This window comes from Phoxinus phoxinus (assembly GCF_949152265.1).
Source record: "Phoxinus phoxinus genome assembly, chromosome: 13".
Taxonomy (NCBI): domain Eukaryota; kingdom Metazoa; phylum Chordata; class Actinopteri; order Cypriniformes; family Leuciscidae; genus Phoxinus; species Phoxinus phoxinus.
In genome coordinates, this window is record NC_136888.1 from 9332393 (window position 1) to 9360298 (window position 27906).

The following is a 27906-nucleotide window of genomic DNA, read 5'->3' on the forward strand; positions in this document are numbered from 1 at the left end:
TTTGACGCTTAAAAGCACACCTCTTCCATTCACAAACACCTATATTACCCACTACATGAAAGGTAATATACGAAAAAGCATAATAGGGGCACTTTAATGTCATTATCATTAGGTAATATACACAAACATCCCATCATGATTCATGTGGGCGGTAATAGTGTTGAGATAATTGTGTCAGGAAATCAATAATAAGCACTAAAGTTATCCACTCTATAATGAGCCTCATTATCATACAAAGGAATGACAATAACATTGTAATATACGATGCAATACCAGCACTGGATTGTGAACTGAAATTAAAGAAGTGCGACTCACTGTTTGAATAAAAATGTGTTGGGTTGACTTACTAATTGCAATAAAAGCACAGATCGTGCTTACATTTGTTGTCCCTCATCACCCTTGTTCTCAGACGCCCCCTCCGGAGAAGACGTTTAGGGAATGGCCAGCTGTGGGCGAACCATTTCCTGTTATAACCACACCACATCCTCTGAGCTGAGATTTTCATTATTTTCATACGCACCACCATTTCATAATACAGCAGTCTAGGCAAACTTGCCACCGGCTTCTAGGGTGTTCTGAGTGCTTTAGGCTGTTATGAGTGGTTGCTAGGTGCCTACTTACTGGTCCACCCTCGAGTAATATTCTGGTCAGTAGCTAGAGCTCAGTCCCTCCTTCAACTTAGTTGTTGGTCTACATACTAGGAAGTGTAATTTTGAGCACACTCAAGATTCAAAGTAGCACCTAACATGACCCCAAAACGGGAGAGAGAGCGAGAGCACATTTTTTCCACGCTTACACAAACACCTGAGCCGCATACTCCGTGCAGAGCGCTGACCGCGTGCCAAAATCCAAACCTGCGAGGCGCGCAAAACAGACGGATGAATCACGGCTGCTAATGCGGTCGTTACGAGAGGCAGACGTGATCCAAGAGTGAGCGCAGGTTCCCCTTCCAGACTGTCATTTCTCAAAGAGACGATTATGCAACTTATGCAGAGACACACCTGGAGACTAAACACCACCCGTGCGGGAAGAATGCAGGACAGAGAAATAATAAATACAGAAATGTACAGGAAGATTTGTGAGAGCGTGACAGCAACGTAGAGACTGGGAGAGAAAGAAACGCTCCCAAAACCACACAAGAGGAGTTGAAATTGATATAAAGCACAAACTGGCACTAAACAGCTGTTGCTCTGGCATCAAAATGGAAAAATCATTTGATTTCTTGCATCCCACTGAGCTAAAAAAGCACTTAAACATGCAAACCCTTTCATTTTCCTCTTTATCTCTGCATCTACATGCAAAATGCCAATTCAAATTGAGCTTTTTTTTGACAAAATGCACTGCAGAAAAGGAGTTGAAAGAGTGAAGAAGTGCTGAAAATCCCAGCCCCTTCCTTTCGGATTCACAGGAGCTGAGGTTGCATCCCGCTGGATGAGAGAAGGAAACGCAGGACCACTGACAAGAGGGCTGAGCCCTCTTCACTCCTCTGATGTCACCAAACACATGACCCAGCCTCTCCAGTAACAGCCCAACAGGAGGGGGGGAAAAAAGTGTGTTTTAAAGCTTACACGTTTTTGGATTGTGAGAATGTCTCATTCCCCTCACAAACAACCACAGAACCACAAGTGCGGTGCACGAGATTTCCCCAGGACGATAGGAGGGAGCCACTGGGGCGTAAATGGTTAATCGGAGTGGGTCAACCCCAGTCACAGAGACCCAACAAGTCAGTAAGTATGCTCTAACCACACTCGTATATGCGTTGATATCTGTGCCTGAGCGCTCTCCTCGGCTGCAGGCTGCAGGGGACCGTGCGGACTGCTTTAGTTTGTTTGTAGCTGTGTGTTTTCCCCTTCAGATGCCTTGATATGATTTGTGCTCCCAGTTTAGGACTTCGAGGGTCACCACGACCTCCAGAAGAGGAGAGAGCCGACGCGTGGCTATGGCGTCTAACAGTCTTTTCAGCTCGGTGACTCCATGTCAGCAGAACTTTTTCTGGGGTGAGTGCTGTGAAAAATTATTTTCATTTCTACTGTGGTTCAGTGTCGGGTCACACAGGAGTCAAGCTCCGCGAGCGGGTCGATAACCAACGGCGCACGCGCGCGCACGATGCTCCGGGAACGCTAAAAGTCACCGTGTTTACGTTTGCGTTGCATGCTAAGTTGCTGACATGTTTGTGTAACTTAAAAACACTTATGTGGGACGACGAGACCGAAGAAAGAGAAAAACCCTTCTGGATGTATAAACATTCGCTCTGTTTCAATTTACAGAGGTACATTAGAACAAGATGTGGAAAACTTCAGCTCAAAAATGGGATGGCTGGATATTATGTGTAGGATTTGCGGGGGTTAATGGTAATTGATAAATGCACAAACCTGGTTAACGAGGGAGCTTATATTAATCCTTATGAATGAAAACATGCAAACTTATGTGTTCAGCTTAGTTTAGGCTTTTTCAAACATGCAAAAGAAAAGAAAATGCCAATTGAATGCTTTTAATATGCACTGCAGAAGGGGTATATACAATTATTTATTTTTTTGGTCCTCACATATTGTGAGAGCAAAACCGGGAGTGTAAATTGAGTCCAGCATTATACAGCACACACACAAAAAACCACATGTAAAAATCAATCTATGCAAAACCTATTTGAATACCTCAGCTATTCAAAATATACTAACATGTAAAATCCAAACAAATCCTGATCTTATCGCACAGTACGTATGGAAATAAAAATACAAAACACTGTTGACAAAGCAATCACAGAATGTACTTACAGTATTTCCCTCATCAAGTGTCTCATGTCGACATAATCGGAGCCCTTTAGACGAACGTACGGAGATGGAGTCAGACGGCGTGAGCTACATGGTTTTGTCATCACTGTCGGCACACATGAAGGCGTTCAAGGTGGCGTCTCCAAAAACACGAGGCCGCAGACGAGTGTTATACATTGAACGCTCCGAAAGCACATCGGAATATATACGGCTTTATATTATAGCGTACTACTAACAATAATAATAAAATAAAAATTATTCACACTTTTAGCTTACAGTACATACAAATATCTTCTAGAAACTTTATAAACCTTTCATAATCTGGAAACATCCATTTCAAGTGTCTTGCATTGATTTAAAGCACAAACTGCCAGTATCTGTTGTTCCAGCATCAAAATGGAAACAATTATATCTTGACATAAGCTAAAAAGCACTTAAACATGCAAATGCTTTAACTTTTCGCTAACACTTTACAATAAGGTTCATCAGTTAACCTTAGTTAACATGAACTAAGAATGAACTGCACTTCTACAGCTTTTATTAATCTTAGTTCATGTTAATTTCAACATTCACTATAAAAATCAAAGGTTGTATTTGTTAACATTGGTTAATACACTGTCAACTAACATGAACAAACAATGAATATCAGTATTTTATTAACTAACATTAACAAAGATTAATAAATACTGTAACAAATGTATTGCTCATTGTTAGTTAATACATTAACTAATGTTAACCAATGAACCTTATTGTAAAACGTTACCAATTCTTCTCTTTATTTGCATTCAGCTTAGTTTAGGCTTTTTCAAACATGCAAAATAAAATAAAATGCCAATTCAATTGAGCTTTTTGACTAAATGCACTGCAGAAGGGGTATATAAAAGTTTGTTGCGAAAAAAAAAAAAAAAAACCTTGATTTCCTATAAGCAAATAAATATCTCAAAGTAGAAAGCATCTTATTTATAAAGACTTTTAAAATAAACAGGACTGTCATTTACAAAGACACTGAATGGGGGACAAATAGCCAGCAAAATTCTGATTAATGTCTGACTTTATTAATTACATTTTACAGTCATAATGGCATATTATATTTGGTTAAGGATAGGGTGAATAGTTAAACAGGGTTAACAGGGTTTAAGACTGGATTTAACCCTTTAACTTAAAGTAGGATACATTAATAGCGTTGCTTGCCTTTTCGCAGTGGTGGTCTAGATAATAGGAAGCTGAAAAACGTCCTACAACGCTTATTAAAATCACATTAACAGTCACAATTCAATGTAGCACCCAGCATGACCCTGAAAAACGAGAGAGCACTGCAGCAGCACAAACACCCTGTCACATTTCCACGTTTATACAAACACAAACATCATTTTACGAGTAGAAACGCTCAAACTCCTTCAGGTGACAAACGGCCGTCACATGCAACACGTACAGATGTTAAACAAGCTCTTGGCACATTTCGTAGAGCGTCGCTAATCAATTAGCAGCGTGTTGTTCGGCTCAGAGGTGACATGTGCTTCTCATTTACAGCGAGCGCTGATACCCTGGCCTGGATTGAGCGGCTTCAGTCGGCTAATTGATAATCACATCTCTCGTTTACGCTAGAAAAACAACATTAATGGACGAAACGCGACCTGGGTAACCAAACCCCCGAGAGAGAGAGCAGTCAGAGACGTCCAGCTTATGCAAAAGAAAGCTAAACGTTAATGAAATGCAATATCTACAGCCAGGCTGAGGGCTTTTTTATTTGAGAAATTAAAATCACCAATTTTCAAGTCAAGAAAATTCTCAAATGAAAAGGCAACTAGAAGTCTGATGTAATATGCACTGATTGACAAATGATCTCTTTGATGAGTGGTTTATGCTTTTTGCTTTCATATCTGCATTGTTTTAAATCAGGTCACATAAACTTAATTTGTGAGGGGGGGGTTAGCATTATCTTGGCTTCAACATCAAGGACATCTATCAGCCGGACGCGTTTTTATACGGGCGTATTGGCAGCAGAAGGCTTGAAATAATTTACGCCATGTGTGACACGTTAGGACCAAATCACCGCATCTCTCTGAACATGTGCATTTCCTTAACGTGAGTTTGTCACAAGCGTAATGCGTGCGATAATCTGTCTTAAAAACTATAATTACCCGTTCAAGACCGGACAGCTTCAAGAGACCAAAATCAATGATAACGGACGGTGTGTCAGGAAAAAAAAGACATGAACAAGTAAAGGAAACATAATTAGACGTATTACAGACTGAATGGTGAAGAAAAATGAGCCTTGATTCCTCAGAGGACGAGGCTGTAATGTGATATGAGACAAAGTGATGCAGAAGTTCAATTCTGCTGGAGCTGCTCAAAGCAAACAGAGAAACGAGAACAAATTATAATCATGCTGCTTTTTTGTAATGCTTTCCTCAAAGCCTGAGACCAAATCTTGACTTTGCAAACAAAGAAACGTCACGGTGTACAATGACAAAGAAATGTTTTAAATTGCACCCTATAGGTGACAAACTTTACTTGAGTAATTGAGTGACATTGATCCGCTCTTTGGAACATCTGAAATCATGATTATCAGGTTTTGTTTAGTGCCGATGGCATTCAAGTTAAACAGAAACATTGTCAAAATCGTGTGCGATTTTTAAAACAAAACATTTTTATGCTCATAATAATTTGCACTGAAAAAAAACGTTGCAATGAAATAACTGTTTTATAGTGATCTTAGACTAAATACCACTTTTTTAAAATCACACATGATGAATTTTAGTCTTGTTTCATTTCCATGCAACCTGAAAAATACTTTAAAAGCATTGTCGAAACATGTACTTCTTTAAAAGAAATTCAGTGATGTTCGATCGGGCATGACTTTACCAGGTGCGTGGAAGCAGACGATATAAAAAGTGAAACACTTTATAATTAGAAACTATTAAAGTTGCCCTTACCACAAGTGTTGCTGGATTCCCTTTTGTACTTTTTAAAAGAAACTCAGCTTAACATAAAAAATTTACGAATTTCATTTAAATTTAATTGGCTCAAAATCTGCAAGACAAAAAAAACCCCGGCAAGGACAACATTTGTTGATGTTTCATAGTAAAAAAAAAAAAGAAAAAAAAAGTGCCACTTCTCCCATGGAGCTCCTGTGCCACACACCGTATCCAATATGCTTCTCTACATGACAAAGAGCGGCATTGATGTCTCATACAAACTTGGATGGAGCTTCTTAGAAAATAATCAAACACTTAACCATGGAGTCTCAGTCAGCCAAACATAACATTAAAAGTGGGAAACAATAAATAGTCCCATAACACGAAGAGACCCGACTTCTGTAACGTGGAAACCCAGTCAACAAACCATCAGAGTGGCCACAAACCATCTTTAAATCATAGCCAGCCAACCCAGCGCCTCTGATATATCGCCGTTTGAAGCCGTCGCTGATGGAAATATACATGAAAATACAGAATTCATAGGCAGCGGATTGTGTACGAGGGACGGAGCCAATGGTTGATGTAAGTGTATTTAAAGAGGAGGATTATGGAGCTGGAATCCAGACAAACAGCTCCGATAATGAATGGCCCCCTCATACCATGAGCTCGAGACGCCTTTCAGACCACCTCAGCAACCAAAAGAAATAATAATAATGAAGACATTTCAGATTCAGAGAACAGTGCTTTACAAATATCTATTTCAAATAGTAATAATATATTTTTTTTTAAATATGACAGCACTAGTGAGAATGCTTTTATTTTCTTTGCAAATTATCATTTTTGCATGACAATTTACATGAAAAGATGAGCTGGCATGGAGAAAATCTAATGATCCATGTCGTACAGCTTGATTTGAGACCTTTTGCATATAAAAAAAGTCACATGATAAATGTCACTAATTTAATTACATTACAAATGGTGCTGAATCTTATTTAACATACCTCAACTTTGTTAATTATTTGAAAATACATTAAAAAATTAATTAGAAAAGACCACTGTACAGTATATATTCAATATTCCACTGTGTTTGTGTATATTTAGGCTCCATTGGAAAATGTACAAAATGTACGTTTTGCAGGACTAAACACAATGTTAATTCTGTAAATCAATAACACCGAAGTTGCATTCAACTCCAACCTTCACATCAGAAACACTCGTTCGCCTGCAGACACTGGCACGTTTTGATGTAGAAGTATATTAAAATGCCTCCTACATTTCTTATTTGCTTTTTTAGAGCAATTGGCAAAGCAGAGGAAGAATATTGCAGGAAAAAAAATATACTGTATAAACAGACTAACAATCCAAAGCAGCTATTTCTTTCAAAAAGAAAACAACAAAATCCTTCTTCATGTTCTAATATTGCAACATTTATCAGGCGATTCACGCGAGCCGCTTTCTGCAGTCTGCAGCCTCGGGCGCTTTCAAGGGTAACAAATATGAAACGTTCAGATAAGTGCACGTCGACTGCTCGGCTGTTTTGATTGTGCCGTAATGAAGTGATTCCAGCAACTGCATTTAACAAGGCTTTACCTGTTCGCCACAGCCAAAAAACGGCCCGGCGTATTGATTTAACCTCGACAGGAATGCAACATTTCCATAAGCCAGAACATTACTTTAAAATATTTATAACATGATACGCACAAGGGCTATAAGGGAAAACAGAACGTAAAAATGCCCGGAATGAGAGCAGGAAAACTGGACGCGCTGCATTGGCGCTCTTCCTCAACCTTGGCTTCCTTTTCCAACTGTGGCTCCGCAGCTCACCGCAGGAGAAACTGAGTGTTTTCCAATAGGCCCTTGTAATGCTTTATTTCCCCTTAAAAATTTACATTTCTGATATGTAAACAATAAGCGAAGAAGCTGGGAGTCAAACTGTCTGTCTCCGACCTGGCTCCGAAAGCAGCATCCCAACAGCTAACTGGAAAAAAACACGTATGCATTTTGTGATTACGGTTTTAAACGTTCAAATTTGAGTTAGCTGATGTAAACACGTCCATGAAAATGCAGAGAAATGCTTAAACATACAAAAAAAAACAGGGATGAAATGACATCATGCGCCTGCCAATCGTGCTTTCGTACCAGCAAACACGTCAGGGCTAGTTACGGAAGCCGCGGCGTGAGTGTGAGCAGCGTGCAGAACACGTGGAAATACAAACATTAGCTTTAAAGGACAAAATACCCCTCTCTAACTGGCATGGTAATCTGACCACAGCAATCACTCGCTACAGAAGCCATCGCGCACACCTGCACGTATCGCATATCCAGCGGCTCTTTACATGCCGGGTTTGATTCTATAGTATCCAGTTCTCGTCTTCTGTTACAAGTGTTTTGAGACCACAAAAGAAACACTTTGTCATCTCACAGATTTGAAAGGTCTTTAGGCCATGTCCACTGCGCTTAAGGATAATGCTATAGCGCCGTGTCGAACATCTTGACCCGGTTGGAAGTGGAACTGAAGAATTTGGAGTACTTTTAGGAGATTCAAGTGAATCCAAATGAATCTTGCATTTAAAACAAGGAACCTGGACCTTCACACTATACAGAATTTATGCTTATTTTCTCATGAAAATGGATAGTTCAACCAAAAATGACTTACTCACCCTCATGTTGTTCCAAAGTTTCTTCTGTTGAACACAAAAGAAGATATTTTGAAGAATGACGGTAGCCATTGACTTCCATAGTAGGAAAAAAATACTATGGAAGTCAATTAACTTTATTCTTCAAAATATCTTATTTTGTGTTAAACAGAAGTAAGAAACTCATACAGATTTGAAGCAACTTGAGGGTATGTAATGACAAAATTTTCATTTTTGGCCGAACTATCCCTTAACTTTTAATTAGCAGAATACAAGAACACACTAACCAGAACATAATCACCGTGTGCCATTAGTACTAAATAATTCATGTGGGTTAATCAAGTGCTTCTCGACTGGTTTTGCTTCAGGTCACAGATTTTACAATGAACATCATTGACTGCATGTCTCTAATAATATGCTAAATCGTTAACATGAATGAATTACAGAAATTGACTTGTTTGTAAATGCAAAACAACCACAGAATTTATTATCGAGCCGGAAATGGGGGGATTCCCCGAAAAACTGGGATAATGTAGTATTACTTTAGCAATGATACAATCAAATTTGCACCAAAGGAAAAAAAAAAAGAGCAATATCAAAATCAATTTTTCTATCCTAATTAAGCACTATTACATGATTAGTTGCATTTGATCGTTTGCGTTCAGCAGTTTTTCCCCTGAGACCCGACATTTAACGGATGCCTTCAACCTCCCTGACATCGGGACGCGGCCTAAATTAAATCAATTAGCGATTATCGGCGTGCCGCAAATGGGCCGAGACCGATTTCTGGAGAAGTTGAGACTCCAAACACGAGGCATGTTAAAGCTCAGAGGAGAAAAACAGTCATTAAGAATTAACCCCACAACCGAGCACGTCGTCAACAACACTGTTCTTCTGATTGGGACGGCTGTCGACTCATCCTCTGACGGCATTCGGCAGGCTGCTATAGTTACTGAACTAGACATCACGGCTCCCGTTTCATTGTCTCGTGTGTTCACTGCGAGCACAAAACTACTTGTAAAGGTGTTTCGGTGTATCACTGAATCCTTTGGGGAAATAACAGCCACTCAGTGGAGTATAAAGGCCAGGCCTTATGTAAAATTTATCAGAAAGACTCCCTCACCGAGGTTGACACTGTCTATTAAAACGTTCCTCCTTGCTGTTAAATATGCATTAGACGTCCAAAGGCGAATCTCCAAAGAAGTTGTTTTCCACTGAAAAAATGGAGAGTAACGCTGGAGTTTGATACACTTGGAGAGGTTTGAAAGCGACGTGAAAAACCCGGAGCTTTCCACGGACTGTCATTTTTGCTGACAAAGACAACAAGAGATCTCTCTCGACGTTCTCACGACGTCTAAATCTTAACAAGGCATCTTATTAATAAACATGATTCGTCTGGATCTGGGGTAAATGGCGCTACAATTAATGTGAGAGGAAACAGAAAAAGACATGTAAATGCACAAACAATACTCGGCTAAGGTAATTTGAAGATGCTTAAATATTGATGCTACGACTGGGATTTCGAGTGAAGAGTTTCTACGTTTGTGTCAAAGCAAGGTTGGAGTCTCGTCCTAGTTTGAAGGGATTTGAAGGCATCGTAAATCAATGCCAAACTTCTTTCTATAGAACGCATGCTTTAAATAAGCAGATCCTCGATGTATGCTTTTAATAAGGAGGTTGCAAAACATTCTTCTCTGATTTTTGTTTTGCGCACTTCAAGCCATCGATCATTATCGCTCCAGCAGTCCAGCATTCATAAAAACCTCAACCGAGAAGAACACAAAGAATCTATAGCACCTACTTATTCTGCCTCGACTTCAAAACACGAGATTCATGTGCGCAGGAATCTCTCCCATTGTTCCGAGCCTTTTCCCAGAAGTATTGCGAGATGTGATGGGCGAGACTGCAGTCGGCTTTACTGGCATTGTGATGTAGGGAGTTCATTATGAAGTAAATAAAGGCTTCCAGAGCATATTGTTCTTTAATTTTACTGCTGACAGCTGCTTCGAAAGACAAAACGAATATGAAAACAAGACCTAGAAGTCTTATTTGTTGATATTACCGTCATGTTACAAATTTAGTCAGAACAAATGCAGTGGCTCTGTTCCAAAATCTAGTAAGCAAACTACACAGGCAGCTTTAGGGCATCCCAGGTAGGCAGCATTATTAGGATACCCTTTTGAACAACTTTTAGGGTACAATTGTATTTATCATGCATAGAGCAGATGTATTGTGACATGCAAAAACTCGGATAAATGACGGATAAATGTAATGTTGCCTTTAAATTTGGCCAAAAAAAGGTTCTTATTAATGATGTTAATTAAGAAAAGAAAAAAATCCGGGCAAAGCAGAGGGAAAAAAGTTGATTTTTCGGAGTCTCTTATGCTCACCAAGGCTGCACTTATTTGATCAGAAATACAGTAATAACAGTGATATTGTGCAATATTACTACAATTTAAAATACCTGCTTTCTATTTGAATATATTTTAATTTATTGATGTGATCAAAGCTGAATTATCAGCATCATTACTCCAGTCTTCAGTGTCACATGATCCTTCAGAAATCATTCTAATATGCAGATTTGCTGCTCAAGAAACATTTCTTATTATTATCAATGTTGAAAACAGTTCAACATTGATATTCTTAATTTTTGTGGAAATCATGTAGCCTATACATTGATACGTTTATAAGATTTGGGACAGAATTCTTATTTGAAATTAAAAATCTTTTGTAACAACATTATAAATGTCTTAATTGTCACTTTTGATCAACTTTAATAAATATTTTGCTGAATAATAGTAAAAAAATATATATATATATTTTTTAATTTTATGTAATGTATATTTAGAGAGTAGTAGAGTCCATTCAATTGCAAAAACAAGTTGACGATTTGATCGACTTAAAAATGTATTACTTTACCCAATATTAGTTTTTTACTCTAATTGCAGTATCACGTCAATAGTTTAGCAACATTTTAACGCCTAACTTGATTCTCCAGTATGCTTTGCACAAATACAGTATTTGTGGAATTGTGGAATTGACATTCCATTTCTATGTCGGCAAGACCGCTCACTAGGTTTCACAACTGAAACTATACGATGGCATAAGTAACGACACGTGCGTTTAATTTAAAGAATCAATGACAGAATATGACAAAGATCAGAACAGCAACAGTTAACGCGTCTTTCAGAAAGAGCCTCGGTGCAGAAACACTAGAGTTAAACTGTGGTAAACAAATACTCAATAGTGATGAGAGGTTCTTTTCAGTCCCTAAATTACAGTCTGGTTAACCAGAGAGTCTGTGTGCCAGCTCATTACTAATGTTTGCTTCCAATGCGACTCGTCTCCATCCAAGTTTACGAAAACATTCGAGGGGCCTTGAAAGCACAGAGGGTTTTATACAGGCTGTAGCCCAGGAGACAGAAGCCCGAATTAGACAAATGCCTACACGTTGCTAGTCAACGGGCCATGGTTTCACCCAGGTCCCGTAGCAGATCGCTGTAAATGCGGTTAGGCGGCTGAAAGCAATGCCACGAGAGGACAGTGGGCCGTCCTGCCTGGGAATGCCACTCGATGCTTCCCGACAACTCTGAATCTTAATGCCTTATTTAATTACAGTAAGTGGCTGACGTTCACCTAATTGTTGGGAGTAAATTAAAGTGCTACGTTCACTCAGTCTCATTACGTTCCCACAAAGACACATAAATGGCTTTTCCATCAGCAACTTTTTCCTGAATATAAAATATGATTGTGTTTTTCTCCCAGATATTATATGACCCTTTCAATGGAGATTTATTTCACAATGCCGATTACACAAACGAGAGAACATTGTGGGAAAAAACTAAATCCTACTGCAAACTCAAAATAAAAAAGGGAAAAATCAGCCCATGGTACAAATGGTAAAGTATTTCAGAGAGTGCATGCAATGTTCTCAAGATAACTTCAAAGAATATCATAGTGCTAGCATGGGCCGTGTCCAAAAAAAGTTGTTGGAAACATTACAACTTTAGAAAAACAGTCTATGTTATGTATACACTACAATTCAAAAGATGGATGGTAAGACATTTAAGCGTTTTTGGAAGAAGTGCCTTATGCTCACCAATTATTTGATTACAAAAACAGTAAAAACAATAATATTGTGATGTCAATCTATTTATAGGATATATTTTCAAATTAAATGTATTCCTGTGATGCAAAGCTGCATTTTCAGCATCATTAGGTTTCAGTCACATGATCTTTCAGAAATGAAATGTTGAAAACCGATTCATGTTTTTGTCGTTTTTAGGATTATTTGATGAAAAGAATAGCATTTATTTGAAATATAAATATTTTTGTAACATTATAAAAGTATGTACTGTCACTTTTGATCAATTTAATGCATCTTTGCTGAATAAAAGCATTAATTTCTTAAAAAATATATATATCTTACTGACCCAAACTTCTTGCTGTTCAACAGCTCAACAGTATTGAGTTCTGAAACACAATGTTAACTTGCTAACCATTAAAGTAAACAAGCAAAACATTTCAGAAATAACAACTGCACTCCACACACTGGATGGCAAACGGCAACAAGAAAAAAGCAATTACATAGTGTATGATAATAAAGGGACTGACATTACAAACCGCTCAAGGCGTATAGGGGCCGTACAGTTCTCAGCTCATAGCCACTAATTACTGATAGCGAGGCAAAAACACGAAACACGTCACATTTAATTGAATAACAATACGTCTCTCAAAAACAGCATATTGACATGCAACGGGTTTTAGAAGCATTAAAAGCTCTCAAGTCTCACTTATGTGTTTACGTCATTAGTGTTCTGCAATGTAAAAAAAAATATTGATGTTAATGGCTGTATGAATAGTCAGGAAATTTCCCTCAAGGCAACCAAAAAAAAAAGCTATATAAAAGCCACAGTTTGCGATTTCCACATTTTTGTGCTCTAATATTTCCATATTTCAACAATGCATTTCAGATCTACTGTAGTAGCTTTTTCGTGGTCTATATTGTATCGCTCTTGCAGTATAAAAGAAAAAACATGCAGGACTTTGCAACCCACAAAAATGCTGGTGTGGGTTTCGTCTGAGTACAGTAGTCCTCCTAACACCGTGCCACAAATAATTGCGGCGAAATAAAATAGGTGCTAAAATTTATCATCAAAACCGTAATAATGACTTCAGGTATTTTTAAACACCGTTTGCCAACATGATAATATGGACTAGGTTAGTCTAAAACTTCTGACGCCACAAAAATGCTCTTTCAAATCACTTAAACAGAAGAGGTTCATGCATTTGGCACAGCGGCAGTGATGAACCCTGGAGTTCACAGAGGACTCGCTTAAAAACACACTTTGATCAGGTTACAACCACAGGCCGTGATACACTTGAAGTCGGTGACAGTTAAAGGGAAGAAGTCGGAGTGCATCGCCTCAGGAACGACTTCTGCCGTGATAAAACACACATTCAATATGAGCTGTCAGTGGAGAGACAAATCTGTCCTGAATGAATCCCACCAGAAGCATATGATTTGTTTTCCCTTGTTTGTTTAATTTGCCATTTGTGTTTTTTTTTTGTTTTTTTTTATGATTGAAGCTGACAGCAAATTAGCATTTGATGGCAATGGATCGAGTAAACACGCTAAAAATACATGTTTAAACAGCTTTCACAATGTTTTTCTAATTAAATCTGAATAATCAGTGGGAAATAATGTCTACACACTGGAATTTAGTTTAATATTACGTTTAACTTAATAATAAACGTAAAAATTAAGTTCCAGGGTACTTCTGAGATCCTAGACGTGCTCAGCTCAGCTGTGGTGTTCAGTGTCCGATATTTTCTCGTCGTCTCACTATAAAATCATCCATCATTACAGACACTGCTTACCTTACTGAAGTACAATAAATGTGTTTTAATTGGACAGGGCTTTCAGAGAGAAGGATGAAGGCTGGTCGAATCCACGGAGAACGGAATAGCAGGACGTTGGCCATATTAAACCGTCTGTGTTATCTTTAGCACCTTATGCATGTATCATTGAGATTCCTGGCCAAAGAAAGCACTCTTTAGAGCGCACCGGATTATAACACGACTGAATGATTGGAAGAATGCATTTTACCACACAATGCTTCAGACAGAAGTCAAAGAGAGATATTTTGCTGTCAAAAAGCAAATTAGCAACATGTTACTGCACTAAAAACCAGTACAGTCACTATTGTTTTTGTAATGAGATGGTTTCACAAAAACAATCCGAGCAAAGATGTAATTTAGCATTGTAGACATCACCTTTACCTGACCACACTGTAATCATGGTCATGTTGTCATTTCAAAAAGATCTGCTCATAAACATGACAAAAATAGTGTTAGACTGTCGAGGGATGTATCGGCGAGGCTATTAACCTACAGTATTATTTTATCAGCCAATAATTATGATATATTTTGCTTTTTAAACACTTAAAGCTCTTGATCTGATCTCGATATAACAACTGATAATGCACTTTTTTCCTGTTTTTATATGTTCTGCCCTTTAGATATCAGTATCTGCCACTAAATGCCCCATATTGGTCTGCCACTATTAAAAACGACTCTGTTAAGATGAAAAAGCCCCAAAACGCCTGGAGAGGGACGTATTTAGCTGATTAAGAAAGTTAAACGGTAGCCTCGTTTTAATTTTAAGAGGCACACACTATGGTTCTAATGCGTCTCTCATTGAACCACAAAACTTCCTACCATTTATAAGTACAAGTGATCTCAATTAGAGACCTCCATGAAGGCACGGGGCGGCAGACAGTCACGGCAAGAGGCGGCAGAGGAAACTGTCTTTACATTTTCCTCCCTCACTTTTCCAGACAGCCGGCGTGCCCAGAGCAGACAGCGTCAAAAACACCCCAGAGTCTGTTTTACAGTACGGCACAGATGCCAAGTCCCAGCTGACTTTTTACAAACCTTATTTCTCTTCTTCGCCATTTTTACACATCGGTTTCGGCTGCAAATTAAAAAAAAAAAAAAAAAAAAAAAAAAAGCAAGAGGCAAATGCATCGCTGACAACAATTGTGCAGTGTGACACAGATGAATGCAACAGATTGTTAGACGCTGGAATATAATATCTCCAAATCATCACTCAACGCAAGCGCCTGCCAAAAGAGGAAGAAAATCTTTGCAATTGGAGGCCATTTAGTCTCCATCAAAAATGCCTTTGACTGCAAGCTATAATTAAATGTCTTTCAAAAAGTATAAGACTGCAATCCGGAGCCCTTTATGGAGTCGCAGGGTCATGCGATTTTCTTTTCTCAACTAAAGGAAATGTTCTAAAATGATATGACCGTGTGCAGATTAAGACGTGAAGTGAGATTCAACGGTCAAGGAGCATTTCGTATTTATGACTCGAAGAAACAACGACTAAAATAATTAATCGGCTCTGAATATTTTTTTTTTTTACATGATGTTACTGATCACGGCAGATATAGGAGACGTGTATCATTGTAGGCTGCTGTACAGGCCAAACAAGCTATTAAAAACAATATTTCCTACAGTAATATTTTTCATCTTGGCAGGGATGATTTCATTACACAAGAAACATTTGTGTAAGAAAAACATCAAGAAATGTCAGGGTCACTTTTCACTGTAAAATCCACAGAAAGAAATACTACTATATCTTGCATGCAGAAAATGAAGCTTGTTTTTTGCAGTGTAACATTATTTTAATGACAATTATGCACATTCCGCAAAAAAAAATGCTGTTATTTTTAATTGTATAAAAAATGAAGTATACTTTTTACTATTTTTGTACTAAATTTAATTTATGCTGATTTCTATTCATAAACACTTATTAAAAATGTTGAAATAAATAATATATGTATTATTATTTAATAATGTGGACAGTATTGCATAGTTTATTACTAGTGTATGTAATAAGAATTTGGGATGAAAATGTGCTTCATTTTCATAGAAAAACTATGAAAAAAAAGTTAGAAGTCTTTAAAATGCCTCATTTTATTCATGCAAAACAAAACTTTACAAAAACCTTTGTTGACCAGCTATTGTCTCCAGTTTTGACTAAACAAAAAGGGGAGGTTTTATTTTTTTTCTCGACAAGCTGTTGTGTGTTTCCCTGTCTGCCCTCAGAATCACCCTCCCCCCCACACACAAGGTAAACACACAGTAAAACAGTGGTGTTGTGATTTGCATGAGTTTGAAGGTCTCCTCAGGTGGGATTCAAAGCAGAACGACAGGATGAATTTCACTGTGGCTTTCCTAAAGAATATCTCTCACTAGGTCAAACCGCAAGCGCTCTGTTGGAGGGAAGTGAATGGATCGGCATGTAAATTTACTTTATGACTCCTTTGTGCTTTCGGTGAAGCAGTTTTGTAGACCTGGACGCTTGCTTTATAGATTGAGCTAAATATTATTCACTCCAAGATCAACTACACTTAAGATTTTCGACGGGAAAAACAGGGTTTCTGAAAAAAATGCTGTCGTGTGCCGGAGTACATCCACGGAACCGCAAACACCGATGTGGTTTCCAATAAGCAAACCCTCCTTATTTCTGACGGATGAAATAATAAGCATTAATTGATACTTCGGTAAACCGTAAAGTGGTCTTCTGCCGAGTCTCGGTGATGGAAAATCCAGACTGGCTCTTCTGAAGGCCACGGCTTCCATCATTGGCGCTAGGGCCGTCATTAATGCTTATTTGGACGGTTAATCGTGTAATTGGATATTTTTTGTGGTAATAAATATAGACCTAAGTGAACAAATAGCCTTTAAAATGACTTGGAAATAATAGTTGGTTCAACTACTGAGTTTGTGTGGAGCAGCATTTACTGTGAATGAAGCCGCTCTGAGACTCGGGAAGAAACGCGTAACCTGCACGCATGTAAATAAAGCGCCACGCTTCACTCTGAATCCCACCGCGCATATATATTTATTCAATTGAAGGTTTTGTTATTTCACAACAGCACTATGCTATATTATGATATTTAAATGGTTTTAACATATCGTGCAGTCTTAGAAAATGGTGCGGTTCATAGATTCTCGTCCGTGGAATGCGCAACTTCCAGTTTCGCCGGTTAATCGACACGGGAAAATTGCAATCGAGGATCTTTTAAAGACGAGCAATTCATGACAGCCCTTATTGGAGCTTTATAAAATTAGCAATGAGTATTGTATTAAAGTCCCCCTGTGGTGTGGAGTTTGTAATGTTGTTTATATGTCTATGTGGCGTTTTTAATATGCTTTAAGACAAACCATGTGCAAATTCATAAGTCAGCATAATTGCTGAGTATTTTCTCCTTTAAAACTGCAGTGAACCAAAGACAGTCTCAAAAACACAGTTTCAAATCGCTGGTGTTTCTGACGTTACAAACTACCTTGTAACCAATCACGTCAACGTGTGATCATCAATGAGTGAATCTGTGAGCTGGTGTGAGTGAGTGGAGGCGGGGCTAATTTGAATATTCATAGAACCGCGTATACTAAATGAGGCAAGGGTGTAGAGTCACATTCAAGCTATTTTAAGGCATGACTTTTTTTTTTCAAGGAAAAAACATCTAAATATGTCATTTTGGTGATCAAAGATGAGTTTTAAGGGAGACAATGATTGGACTACAGGGGGACTTTAACCTATGGGGAAAACCATGTACCAAGGTAGCAACCATATTCTTCTCTGAATTATCTTGGAGTATCACGTAAATGACATATGAATATGTTAAACAGTCATCACAATGTCAGGGTATCATCATCAACGCAACTCTACTGTGCTTGTTGTAAGGGCTGGAACACATCAGAGTTTTCCGAATGATTTTAGACGGGAAAACTTTCATGCACTTACATCATGCTCTGGAGCTCAGGGATGAAGCTGGTGGCCTTTCCGGATCCGCGTCCGGCCCCGGTGCTGCTGCTGCTGGCTGCCATCGGGCTCGCAGCACTGCTGCTCATCTGTAACACACACACACACACACTTTACACAACGCCCACTCAAAGCCTGAGCAATTATAAAGCCACTTCACATGGAAAACGCTTCCTGATGCATCCACCGACAGGAGGGGAAACACGCCACATGTTCAGAGCCGGACACGTAAACCAGAGTCAGTGACAAACGGCACTCACAAAGAGATGTCAGAGAGACGGACGCAGGATGCTTTTTTTTAGCAAGTGAGACTGAACTATTTTTAATGACCAAAGCAAGGCTGCTTAAACTTCTGTAGCCAATGAGAGCTGATAAATGATATTTTAGTTCAAAGGGAACGGCAGACATGTTTAAAGTCTGTTTTTGTTCTAATGTTTACTAAACGTTTGATCTTGCCAGCATTACATGGCATGATAAAAAGTGCATATTTAATTCCATATAACATTTTAGAGTTGTGCTCATTTGGCACTAAATCCCTGGAATCAAAATGAACCAACGACCTCTGCAAAAAGCATTTAAATATGTACATATAGGGGCCAATATATAAAATAACCGACAAAAAACATTACTATAAAGTAGTGGTCACCAATTATGTAGGCCTAAAGCCTATTTAAAATGCTGATGCCATTTAGTCTCTCTCTCTCATGAAGGCCTATGTATTAATTGCATGCCAAAAGTCTTATTTGTTTGTTTGTTTTTAAATCTTGAAATCATGACATGTTTAGGTTTAAATTTAATTTTGAATCAGAGATTCTCAATGTGGATTTATAAATAATAATATCAAATGTGTATACCTTTTATAAAATTACAGTAAAAATGATGTGTATATTTTACACATAATTCATAAAAATAAATGAATACAATTAATACAATTTACACATATTAATACACACAAAAAATCTATTAAAATATAAATATCTATTATTACAAATAATATCAGATTTTTAAACTTTTCGGTATAAATTGAGTACCGTATATAGCTATTTTATACTCACAACAACAAAGACAACACCATTAATAATAATACCAAATATTTATACTTTATATATATATATATATATATATATTCAATATATCCTCAATTTACAAAAAAAAAAAATACTAATACCAATCATAAAAATAATTTGAAAACAGAAAATGCGCACGAGGCTGTTTTTAGATACTATGAGGCCTGTCTCATTAATCAGCTGATATATTGCCATTATGAGAATCTGCATTTTATATTGTGATTGGTCTGTCACTCAAATATACTGCACCCGTAAAGGAATAGTTCACTTCAAAATGAAAATGTTGTCCTCACTTACACATTTGAAACAACTTGAGAGTGAGTATGAATTTCTCTCTTCTGCTGAACACAAAAGAAGATATTTTGAAGAATGTTGGTAACCAAACAGTTGATGGACTCCATTGACTTCCATAATAGGAAAGAAAAATACTATGGAAGTCAATGGAGTCCATCAACTGTTTGGTTAATGACATTCATGACTATATCTTCTTTTGTGTTCAGCAGAAGAGAAATTCAGGTTTGAAACAGCTTGAGGGTGAGTAAGTGATGACAGCATTTTAATTTTGAAGTGAACTGTTCCTTTAACATCATGGTGGTTCTGACTGCATCTGCCACTCTCAGAAACAGAGTCAACGTCACTATCAGACTCAGAACATCATTATTTGCTGATGTACCTGAATTATCCGAGCACGTGCCGTCGAGCAGTTAACATTTCTCACACAGCTATCTGCACAGTTTGCAGTTAGACTTCCTCTAATACAAAAAAACACAAATTAACAGGATGCTGACACAACCCCAGAAATGGAGCTTGTCGAATTCAAATGTGCTCATTGTCGGCCTCGTCACGGCCCAACAGGATTATTTGAGCAAACCTTGGTCTGTTTGAACCTGAAGCTGACATGAGTGACTCAGAAACCACAGCCTTCCTACGGCATCAGACTATCAAATCTCACAAGCGGACGGCCCTTTTCTCACGTAATCCCTGTTAATGCTGGTGTAGTCTGACAAACTTCTGTGCACTGATCAGTAAAGAATAAAGATAGCATTATTGTTTGCTCACCCTCGTTCAAAAACAGTTTGAAATGTAGGGTGTTCACACTTGTCTTGTAGTTCGGTTCACTTGGTTACATAAATAATATATTTAGTCCTCGCTTAGCATTCATAATGTCACTTTTAATACTGGAACTAAAGATAGCTAAAAAAAACGGGTTTTCTGACGTATATTTTGCGACTGAACTTGTCAAACATCCAAAACAACGCTGTGTGCCGGGCTAAGTGCACTCATTGCATGTGCATGTGCGTAGCCTACATGTGATGGTATATGATAAAGCCGACAACTTTACATGTTTCCGTTCCGTGTTGCGTTCATATTTCAGTCGAACCGCACCAGAGTTTGTTTGAGTTCACTTGTTTGGTACGCACCAGGGTCCGGGTGGCAGCGTTCACACACTTATTCAAACCAATTGCACTAACAGAGCAATCGCACCAGAGTTCGTTTTAATCTAACCAAACCTGCCAAGTGTGAACACACCATTAAAGTTGCCATGAAATGAAAATTGACAACTTTTTTCTTTTCTTTTTTAATAGAATATTGGAGTATTTCTTAGACGTGACATGGTTACGGCCTTGGTTTACTGGCACGAGTGCAGGATAACCTGACACTCATTTCACATGAGGTCCACCAATAGCAAACCACAACCATCCAATCAATACCCCATAGACAAAATCAAGTCACGCCCTACATTTTTTCTTGTTCGCGAAACCGTTTCACTCAAATGTGTCACTAGTGTTGTCAAAAAGTTACTGAAATTTAAAAAATGTGACACTTTGGCCGCTGTTGAGCAGAATCGAAAACACCTCTGATTGGCCATTGTGTTTTCATTGTAACCGATCATCATACAGACATATGATGATCGCGTGAACACAGTGGCCAATCACGATTCTGCTCAACGCATCACATTTTTTACATTTCAATACCGACTTGACTTTTGACAACACTATGCGTCACAATAGAGCAGAAAAAACTATCACAACTTCCGTTTCATGCCGACTTTAAGCCATTAATCACAGATAATCTGCGGCTCTCAAATCGAATTCATGCTCACATTCAATTACTGTAAAAAGAACAGTAGTTTCAATACAGAGAATGAGATCATTTCAGAGCTATGACAAAGCACAGACAATCTTGTCACATGGCTTTAAGTTTAAAAGACTCAAACAACAGCACAAATCACATGGACTAGCTTTAATCATTCTGGGGGTTGACAGCACACGTCCCGACTGGCTTCAAAGAGCACCCAGGATATTTTGCAAGATTTCATGTTCCACAAGAATAACAACAGCATTTGGGTTTGGAACGACATGAAGGTGAACAAATAAAGGCAGAATTGTCATTTTTCAGCGACCTTCTCCTTTAATCAGAACCAATATGAATCTTAATTCGGTCTCCGAGGGACACGAAACTAAATGTTCCAAAGTGTCACCGAAAGCAAACGCAGGGCCCTTTTCTTCAATAAACACATCGCGGCGTACAATTTCCTTCTGTTTTCGCCCCCTCTGTTGGATGAAAGATAAAGCTTTTTGCTTTGACTTGTGAAGGCAGATGGTCGCCATACTGGGCAAAATGAATTCAGATGTGGCAAATGAATCAAGATTACTTCAACATGCAAAAGGCTTTGAAAGAACAGAAAAGGGAGCCATTCTATTTATTGCATTTTTCCTCTATGTAATTAAATAGTCAGGACTTTTATGTAACTTCCACGTCTTTTTTTTGTTGTTGTGTGTTTGTTTTGTTTTTTTCTACAGACGCCTAGTTAATTTCCTCATTTAGCCTAGTCGTGGGCGTTCGATTTGTGTTCTGGTCGATTTTGCCAAGAGCAGTAGTCCTACAGCGTGTAAAGACGAAAATACGGATGACTCTTGGTGACATAAAATGGTTTTGAGGAAGGGCACTTTTACAACTGCGGCTCTAAGAAAGCCCACAAATATCAGCATTCAAAGACCTCCAACATATTTATTTCTTCTTTATCCAAGACATCCCAATCCAACCTTCCGCCACATGCTGTTTCAATATATATTCAACTATATTTTTCATTAATTACAATTACCCCAACTCAGCTGTCTCATAAATTTTCAGACGATCATCATAACAGGGGGAAAATCAGAAACATATTTGGCACTCGCAGTCGCCGAAGAAGGAAATGTAACTTAATAGCGCGTCTTTCTCGAGGCCCTAATGAAGTGGCAAATGCGATTCAGAGCCATTGGATGTTTTATTTCCCTCCTACATCCTCGCCGGGCCGCCACACACAGCTCCCAGCGTCTCCACAAGACCTGCAATCATGCAAAATCCATTTCTCTCACACCGAAACGTGTAGATTAAAGGCTCTTGGACGTGTACTTGGACAGGAAGGAGGAGGAGAAGAAACGAATCGCACGTTCAAATCTCCATCATCTGTGTGTGTGTGTGTGTGTGTGTGTGTGTGTGTGTGTGTGTGTGTGTGTGTGTGCAAGTTTCCACAGAGTCAGACTTCATGTCGAGTGCTGACATCACTCTTCCTACGGTCTTTCAAACAGCCAAGGTTTTACAAACAATACACATGGGGGGAAAGTCAGGCTAGACACAAGAGTGAGGATGTGATTTTTTCCAGAATAAAACACAGAATTGACTGTGAAGGAAGAACAGAGTATGAAACCTCAACTAACCACAGGCTCACAACTGGAGTCTGGAATAAGAAAACGGGATCAGCACTGAGATTTGTTCCATCTAATTGTGATTTTTGCATAAATAATGAGCATATTTAATTTGCATTCGACATAAGCAAGCTCATTTTGTCTCAGTATATTATTTAATGCTTATGTATGACTTATAGATGCTGAAATAACGTGGCATGTCAAAAAGCTATATAACTGTAACTATAACTAACAACTTTAACTAGAATACAGAGAATCCAAACAATTAAAACTATATCAAATAAAATGCTTGTCAACATTATAAAGACATGATGCTTGTAAAAGTGTTGTAACACACTTTGTGAACATACAGTGTACTGAACTGAACAAACAGAACATTTCGAGTCTCGTATCAATATCGGTTGACTTTCAGACTACATAAATAACCGAATTTTAACCTTACACAATAAAGTAACTGATTATTTTTACCTTATGTATGGTAAAATATATTCAATCCATCCACATGTGCTCTTTCAAACTGCAAGGCACTTGACTCTGATGTAAACACACTGTTCAGCGCGTGTCTATTTGACGTCACTCGGTCTGCCAGGGATTGTGGGTAATGAAGTTTTTAATGGTTATCTAACGCAATAGCTCGCATTGGTACGCGAAAACGTACTCGGTTACTAACGTAACCTCGGTTCTCTCTAGAAGAGGGAACGAGTACTGCGTCGAAGAACGCTACGGGAAAGATATTTCTTTGTCGAGATTGAAGCCTAAAATTAATCCTTAATTTTGTAATAATGTAAAACGCTTTTCTGAAGCATACAACCTAGGCGGAGCAATACAGCTCACCCATTGGCTGCTCTGCCAGAAAAGCACAGCCTATGCGAGGCCAGGACGCTGACCAATGAGGACGCTTCGCGCCCTTCTGCGTCACCTCCCGCCCAAACAGGCGTGGCCTAGGCCTATAAATACGAGCATAGCTGTCTAACACGCCGATTTTCGTCAATGAAGCGACGCAGCGCGGACACGCACGGCCATGAGACGCAGTACTCGTTCCCTCTTCTAGAGAGAACCGAGGTTACGTTAGTAACCGAGTACGTTCTCTTACGTAGAGTTCTCTCGTACTGCGTCGAAGAACGCTACGGGAACCCCATGTAAAACGCCGTGCGTGCTCTTGGACCGACACAGACACCTAAGGGCGCGCGCGCCCTGGTATACAAGTGCCTACCCCAAGAAGTATAGGGAGAGCGGCTAAATTAGCATCATCCCTTTATAGTAGTGCCTCTTAAGGCATAATAGCATATATATGTAAATATAGATATATATGAGGGGTAATAGCATGCTCATGGGACACATTGTCAGTGAGTGATGCTTAAACATTGAAGTGACCTGGGCCGCACAGCGGGGCAGGAACACATATACATATTAACACTGAAGTGACCTGGGCCGCAGCGCGGGGCAGGACACTAATACATAGTCTTCTAGACCGAGAGCAGTTTAGCCTGCAACGCAGGAACCTCTAGGTTATAGAACCTAATAAATGTAGACGGGGAGGCCCAGCCTGCCGCCATACAGATATCTTGTAACGAGATTCCGCTATACCAAGCCCATGAAGAGGCCATGCCTCTCGTGGAGTGTGCTCTGATGCCCAAAGGGCATTCCAAACCTCTAGATGCGTAGGCTAGCGCAATGGCGTCCACTACCCATCGAGACAGACTCTGTTTCGTCGCGGCTCGCCCCTTGGAGCGTCCGCTGAACGAAACAAAGAGCTGCTCCGTCTGTCGAAAAACAGCGGAGCGGGACACATAAGCTCTTAATGCCCTGACCGGGCAAAGGGAGCTATTTCCGTCCTCTGAAGCCGGCAGGGCCGACAGGGAGATGACCTGAGCCCTGAACGGTGTGTTGAGGGACTTAGGCACGTACCCATGCTTCGGTTTCAATACGACTACAGAGTCGTTTGGCCCGAACTCCATACAAGAAGCTCTTACTGAGAGCGCTTGCAAGTCTCCCACACGCTTCACTGAAGCGAGAGCCAGAAGAAACACGGTCTTGAAAGACAGGTGTTTCATGTCAACTGAGTGAATAGGCTCGAAAGGGGCCCCTTTCATAGCGTTCAACACTGTAGAAAGGTCCCAAACGGGGACTGAAGGAGGCCTTGGAGGGTTTAACCTCCTGGCGCCCCTCAGGAAGCGGACCACCAGGTCGTTCCTGCCTAGTGAACGGCCAAGCGTTGGATTAACGAACGCTGATATGGCAGCCACATAGACTTTGAGCGTGGATGGGGTTCTTCCCTTATCCAATAGCTCTTGCAAGAAGGAGAGAATCTCCGGTTCTCCACACTGAAGTGGTGACAGACCTTGATCTGAACACCATCCAGAGAACACCGACCATTTGGAAGCGTAGAGCCGTCTAGTAGACGGAGCCCTAGCTTGCTCGATCGTGTCTAACACTCCTCTTGGGAGGTTAGCGGGTACCCGTTTATGGCCCATACGTGTAGGGACCAAAGCTCGGGGTGAGGATGCAGAATCGCGCCCTTGGCCTGTGAGAGGAGGTCTCTCCTCACTGGAATCGGCCACGGGGCAGTACTTTTCAGTCGCATCAAAGCTGGGAACCAGGTCTGATTCGTCCAGTATGGAGCAACCAGTAGTACCGAGCATCCGCTCTCCTTGATACGCTCCAGCACTTGAGGCAGGAGTGAGACAGGAGGAAAGGCATAGAGCGGACGGCGGGGCCAGACTCTGGCCAGCGCGTTCGCGCTCTTCGAAAAGAATTCTGGGCAGTGAGCGTTCTCCTGGTTTGCAAACAGGTCTATTTCCGCTCTGCCGAACCTTTTCCACAGCAGACGCACTGTCTGTGTGTGTAGGGACCACTCTCCCGTAGGAACATTGTTCCGTGAGAGTCTGTCCGGGCCTACGTTCAAGTGGCCTGGCACGTGTATTGCTCTTAACGAGCGCAGGTTGTGCTGGGCCCACACCAGTATGCGTTCCGCTAACCTGAATAGGTTTCGGGACCTCAGGCCACCCTGGTGGTTTATGTAGGCTACTACCGACACGTTGTCCGAGCGGACCAGGACGTGGTGTCCTTTTATCCGGGGACAGAAACGCCTCAGCGCAAAGTCCACCGCCATCATTTCCAGGCAGTTTATGTGCGGTAGTTTGGCTCGCTCTGCCCATTGGCCAAAGAGCGGTCTGCCGTCGAGCAGTGCTCCCCAGCCTGAGGTGGACACGTCCGTGGACACCACCTTCAGGCTCGAGGAAGTCCCCAGGCTTACACCTGACCGGTACCAGTCTGACGCTCTCCATGGTGTCAGGGCTGAAATGCATTCCTGAGTGACCTTGAGGCGATAACGACCGTGTAACCATGCTCGGCGCGGTACGCGCGTTCTCAACCAGAACTGTAGTGGGCGCATGCGCAGCAGGCCCAACTGCAGCACTGTAGAGGCTGAGGCCATGAGGCCCAGCATTTTCTGAAATCTCCTGAGCGGCACTATGTGGCCGCTGCGGAAGGATTTCGCCATTTGCAGGGTATTTCGCCTGCGCTGTGATGACAGACGTGCTGTCATAGACAGTGAGTTCAGATCCAGTCCTAAAAAGGAGATCCTTTGACTGGGAAACAGTGAACTTTTCTCCCAATTGACTCTCAGACCTAAGCACTCGAGGTGATCGAGTATTAGCGTCTTGTGGTGAGCGAGTTCTGACGGCGATTGAGCTAGAATCAGCCAATCGTCCAAATAGTTCAGAATTCGAACGCCTCGGAGTCTCAGGGGTGCCAGCGCCGCGTCCATGCACACTGTAAATGTACGAGGTGCTAGGGATAGGCCGAATGGCAGGACTGTGTACTGATATGCCCGGCCCTCGAAGGCGAATCTCAAAATCGCCTGTGACGTGACGCAATTTGTATGTGAAAATACGCGTCTTTCAGATCTATCGCCATAAACCAGTCTCCTCGGCGAATTTGCGCGAGGATTTTTCTGGTCGTGAGCATTCTGAACTTCCGCTTTGTTAGCGTTTTGTTCAGACGCCTTAGATCTAAAATGGGTCTGAGACCCCCGTCTTTCTTCGGTACCAGGAAATATCTGCTGTACAGACCCCCTTCGCTCTGAGCTTGAGATAAAGGCTCTATGGCCCCTTTGCTCAATAGCTTCGCTATTTCGGCTCGAAGTAGATGTGCTACTTCTGTTTTTACCGTGGTTTCGACTTTTCCCGTGAAACGGGGAGGGCGTCGATGAAACTGTAGCGAATAGCCTCTTTTTATAGTCTCTAGCACCCATTCTGAGACCCCGGGAAGTCTTTCCCATGCATGTGCACGTGTGACTAGGGGTTGAATGTAATCTGGGCCCTGGTCGCGAAATGGCGGCGACACGAGAGCAACCGTGTGCTGTAACATGGACGCCGTGGCGTCTGAGGCGGGGGACATGTTTAACACAGTATGCGTCCCGCGCGCGCTCGACTCTCTGAGTTGAGAGAGAGCACGCGGGGCGAGCCCTACGGGGCTCGTTATGTTTGTAAATAAACGTGGGCGCTTGGTGGCGGGCACATTTATAACACCGGGGACACTGTGTTCGTGTACTGACTGACCGTTCGTTAGTTTCGTTTTTACAGAAACCGCGGAACGTGCAGTGTGTAGTGGTTGTGGGCACTGGATAGTGGGCACGCTCACTACATGTAAAGCACAACCGGCATGAGCCGATTTTATGTGTGCAAACCCTGTGTTGAACGGGGCTGTGCTTGTGTGAATGAATGGGCACTGGGTGGGCATTGCAGTTACACACATTACACCATCGGCCTTGGCCGGAACACCAGAAATTAAACTCTTTTTTAGATTTATCTGGGTCGCCGTGAAAACGGCGTTTGTGTGCAGGCAAACGGGCTTTACGGCCGGTTTGTTGGCTGCTAAATACACTGGTACAAACACGGAACTTAGGGCTGTACAAGCGAAAATCTTTGGTGGAAGTCCGGCCGCAGCGGGACCCGAACACCGTCGTTTTCCTAGCAGGGCTAGG

At 40.6% G+C, this 27906-nt stretch overlaps 2 protein-coding genes across 6 annotated transcripts in view; one reads left to right on the forward strand and one right to left on the reverse strand.

Annotated features, from left to right (window-relative positions):
- Window positions 1-27906, reverse strand: part of supt3h (SPT3 homolog, SAGA and STAGA complex component) — a 130713-nt gene that overhangs the window by 99165 nt on the left and 3642 nt on the right. For 2 of the 4 annotated variants that reach the window (XM_079631901.1, XM_079631903.1), the window contains exons 1-2: window positions 23388-23512; window positions 18143-18249 (exon numbers count right to left, since the gene is read on the reverse strand). In XM_079631901.1, the coding sequence (XP_079488027.1) occupies window positions 18143-18249 (107 nt within the window). In that variant the 5' untranslated portion in view covers window positions 23388-23512. Of the gene's footprint in view, window positions 1-18142; window positions 18250-23387; window positions 23513-27906 lie in introns of those variants that run through there. The other 2 variants (XM_079631900.1, XM_079631902.1) reach the window with 1 other exon arrangement.
- runx2a (RUNX family transcription factor 2a) overlaps window positions 1611-27906 on the forward strand; it is a 71097-nt gene continuing 44801 nt past the window's right edge. For both annotated transcript variants that reach the window (XM_079631898.1, XM_079631899.1), the window contains exons 1-2: window positions 1611-1727; window positions 1883-1997. In XM_079631898.1, coding sequence (XP_079488024.1) covers window positions 1940-1997 — 58 coding nt within the window. In that variant the 5' untranslated portion in view covers window positions 1611-1727; window positions 1883-1939. The remainder of the gene's footprint in view (window positions 1728-1882; window positions 1998-27906) is intronic.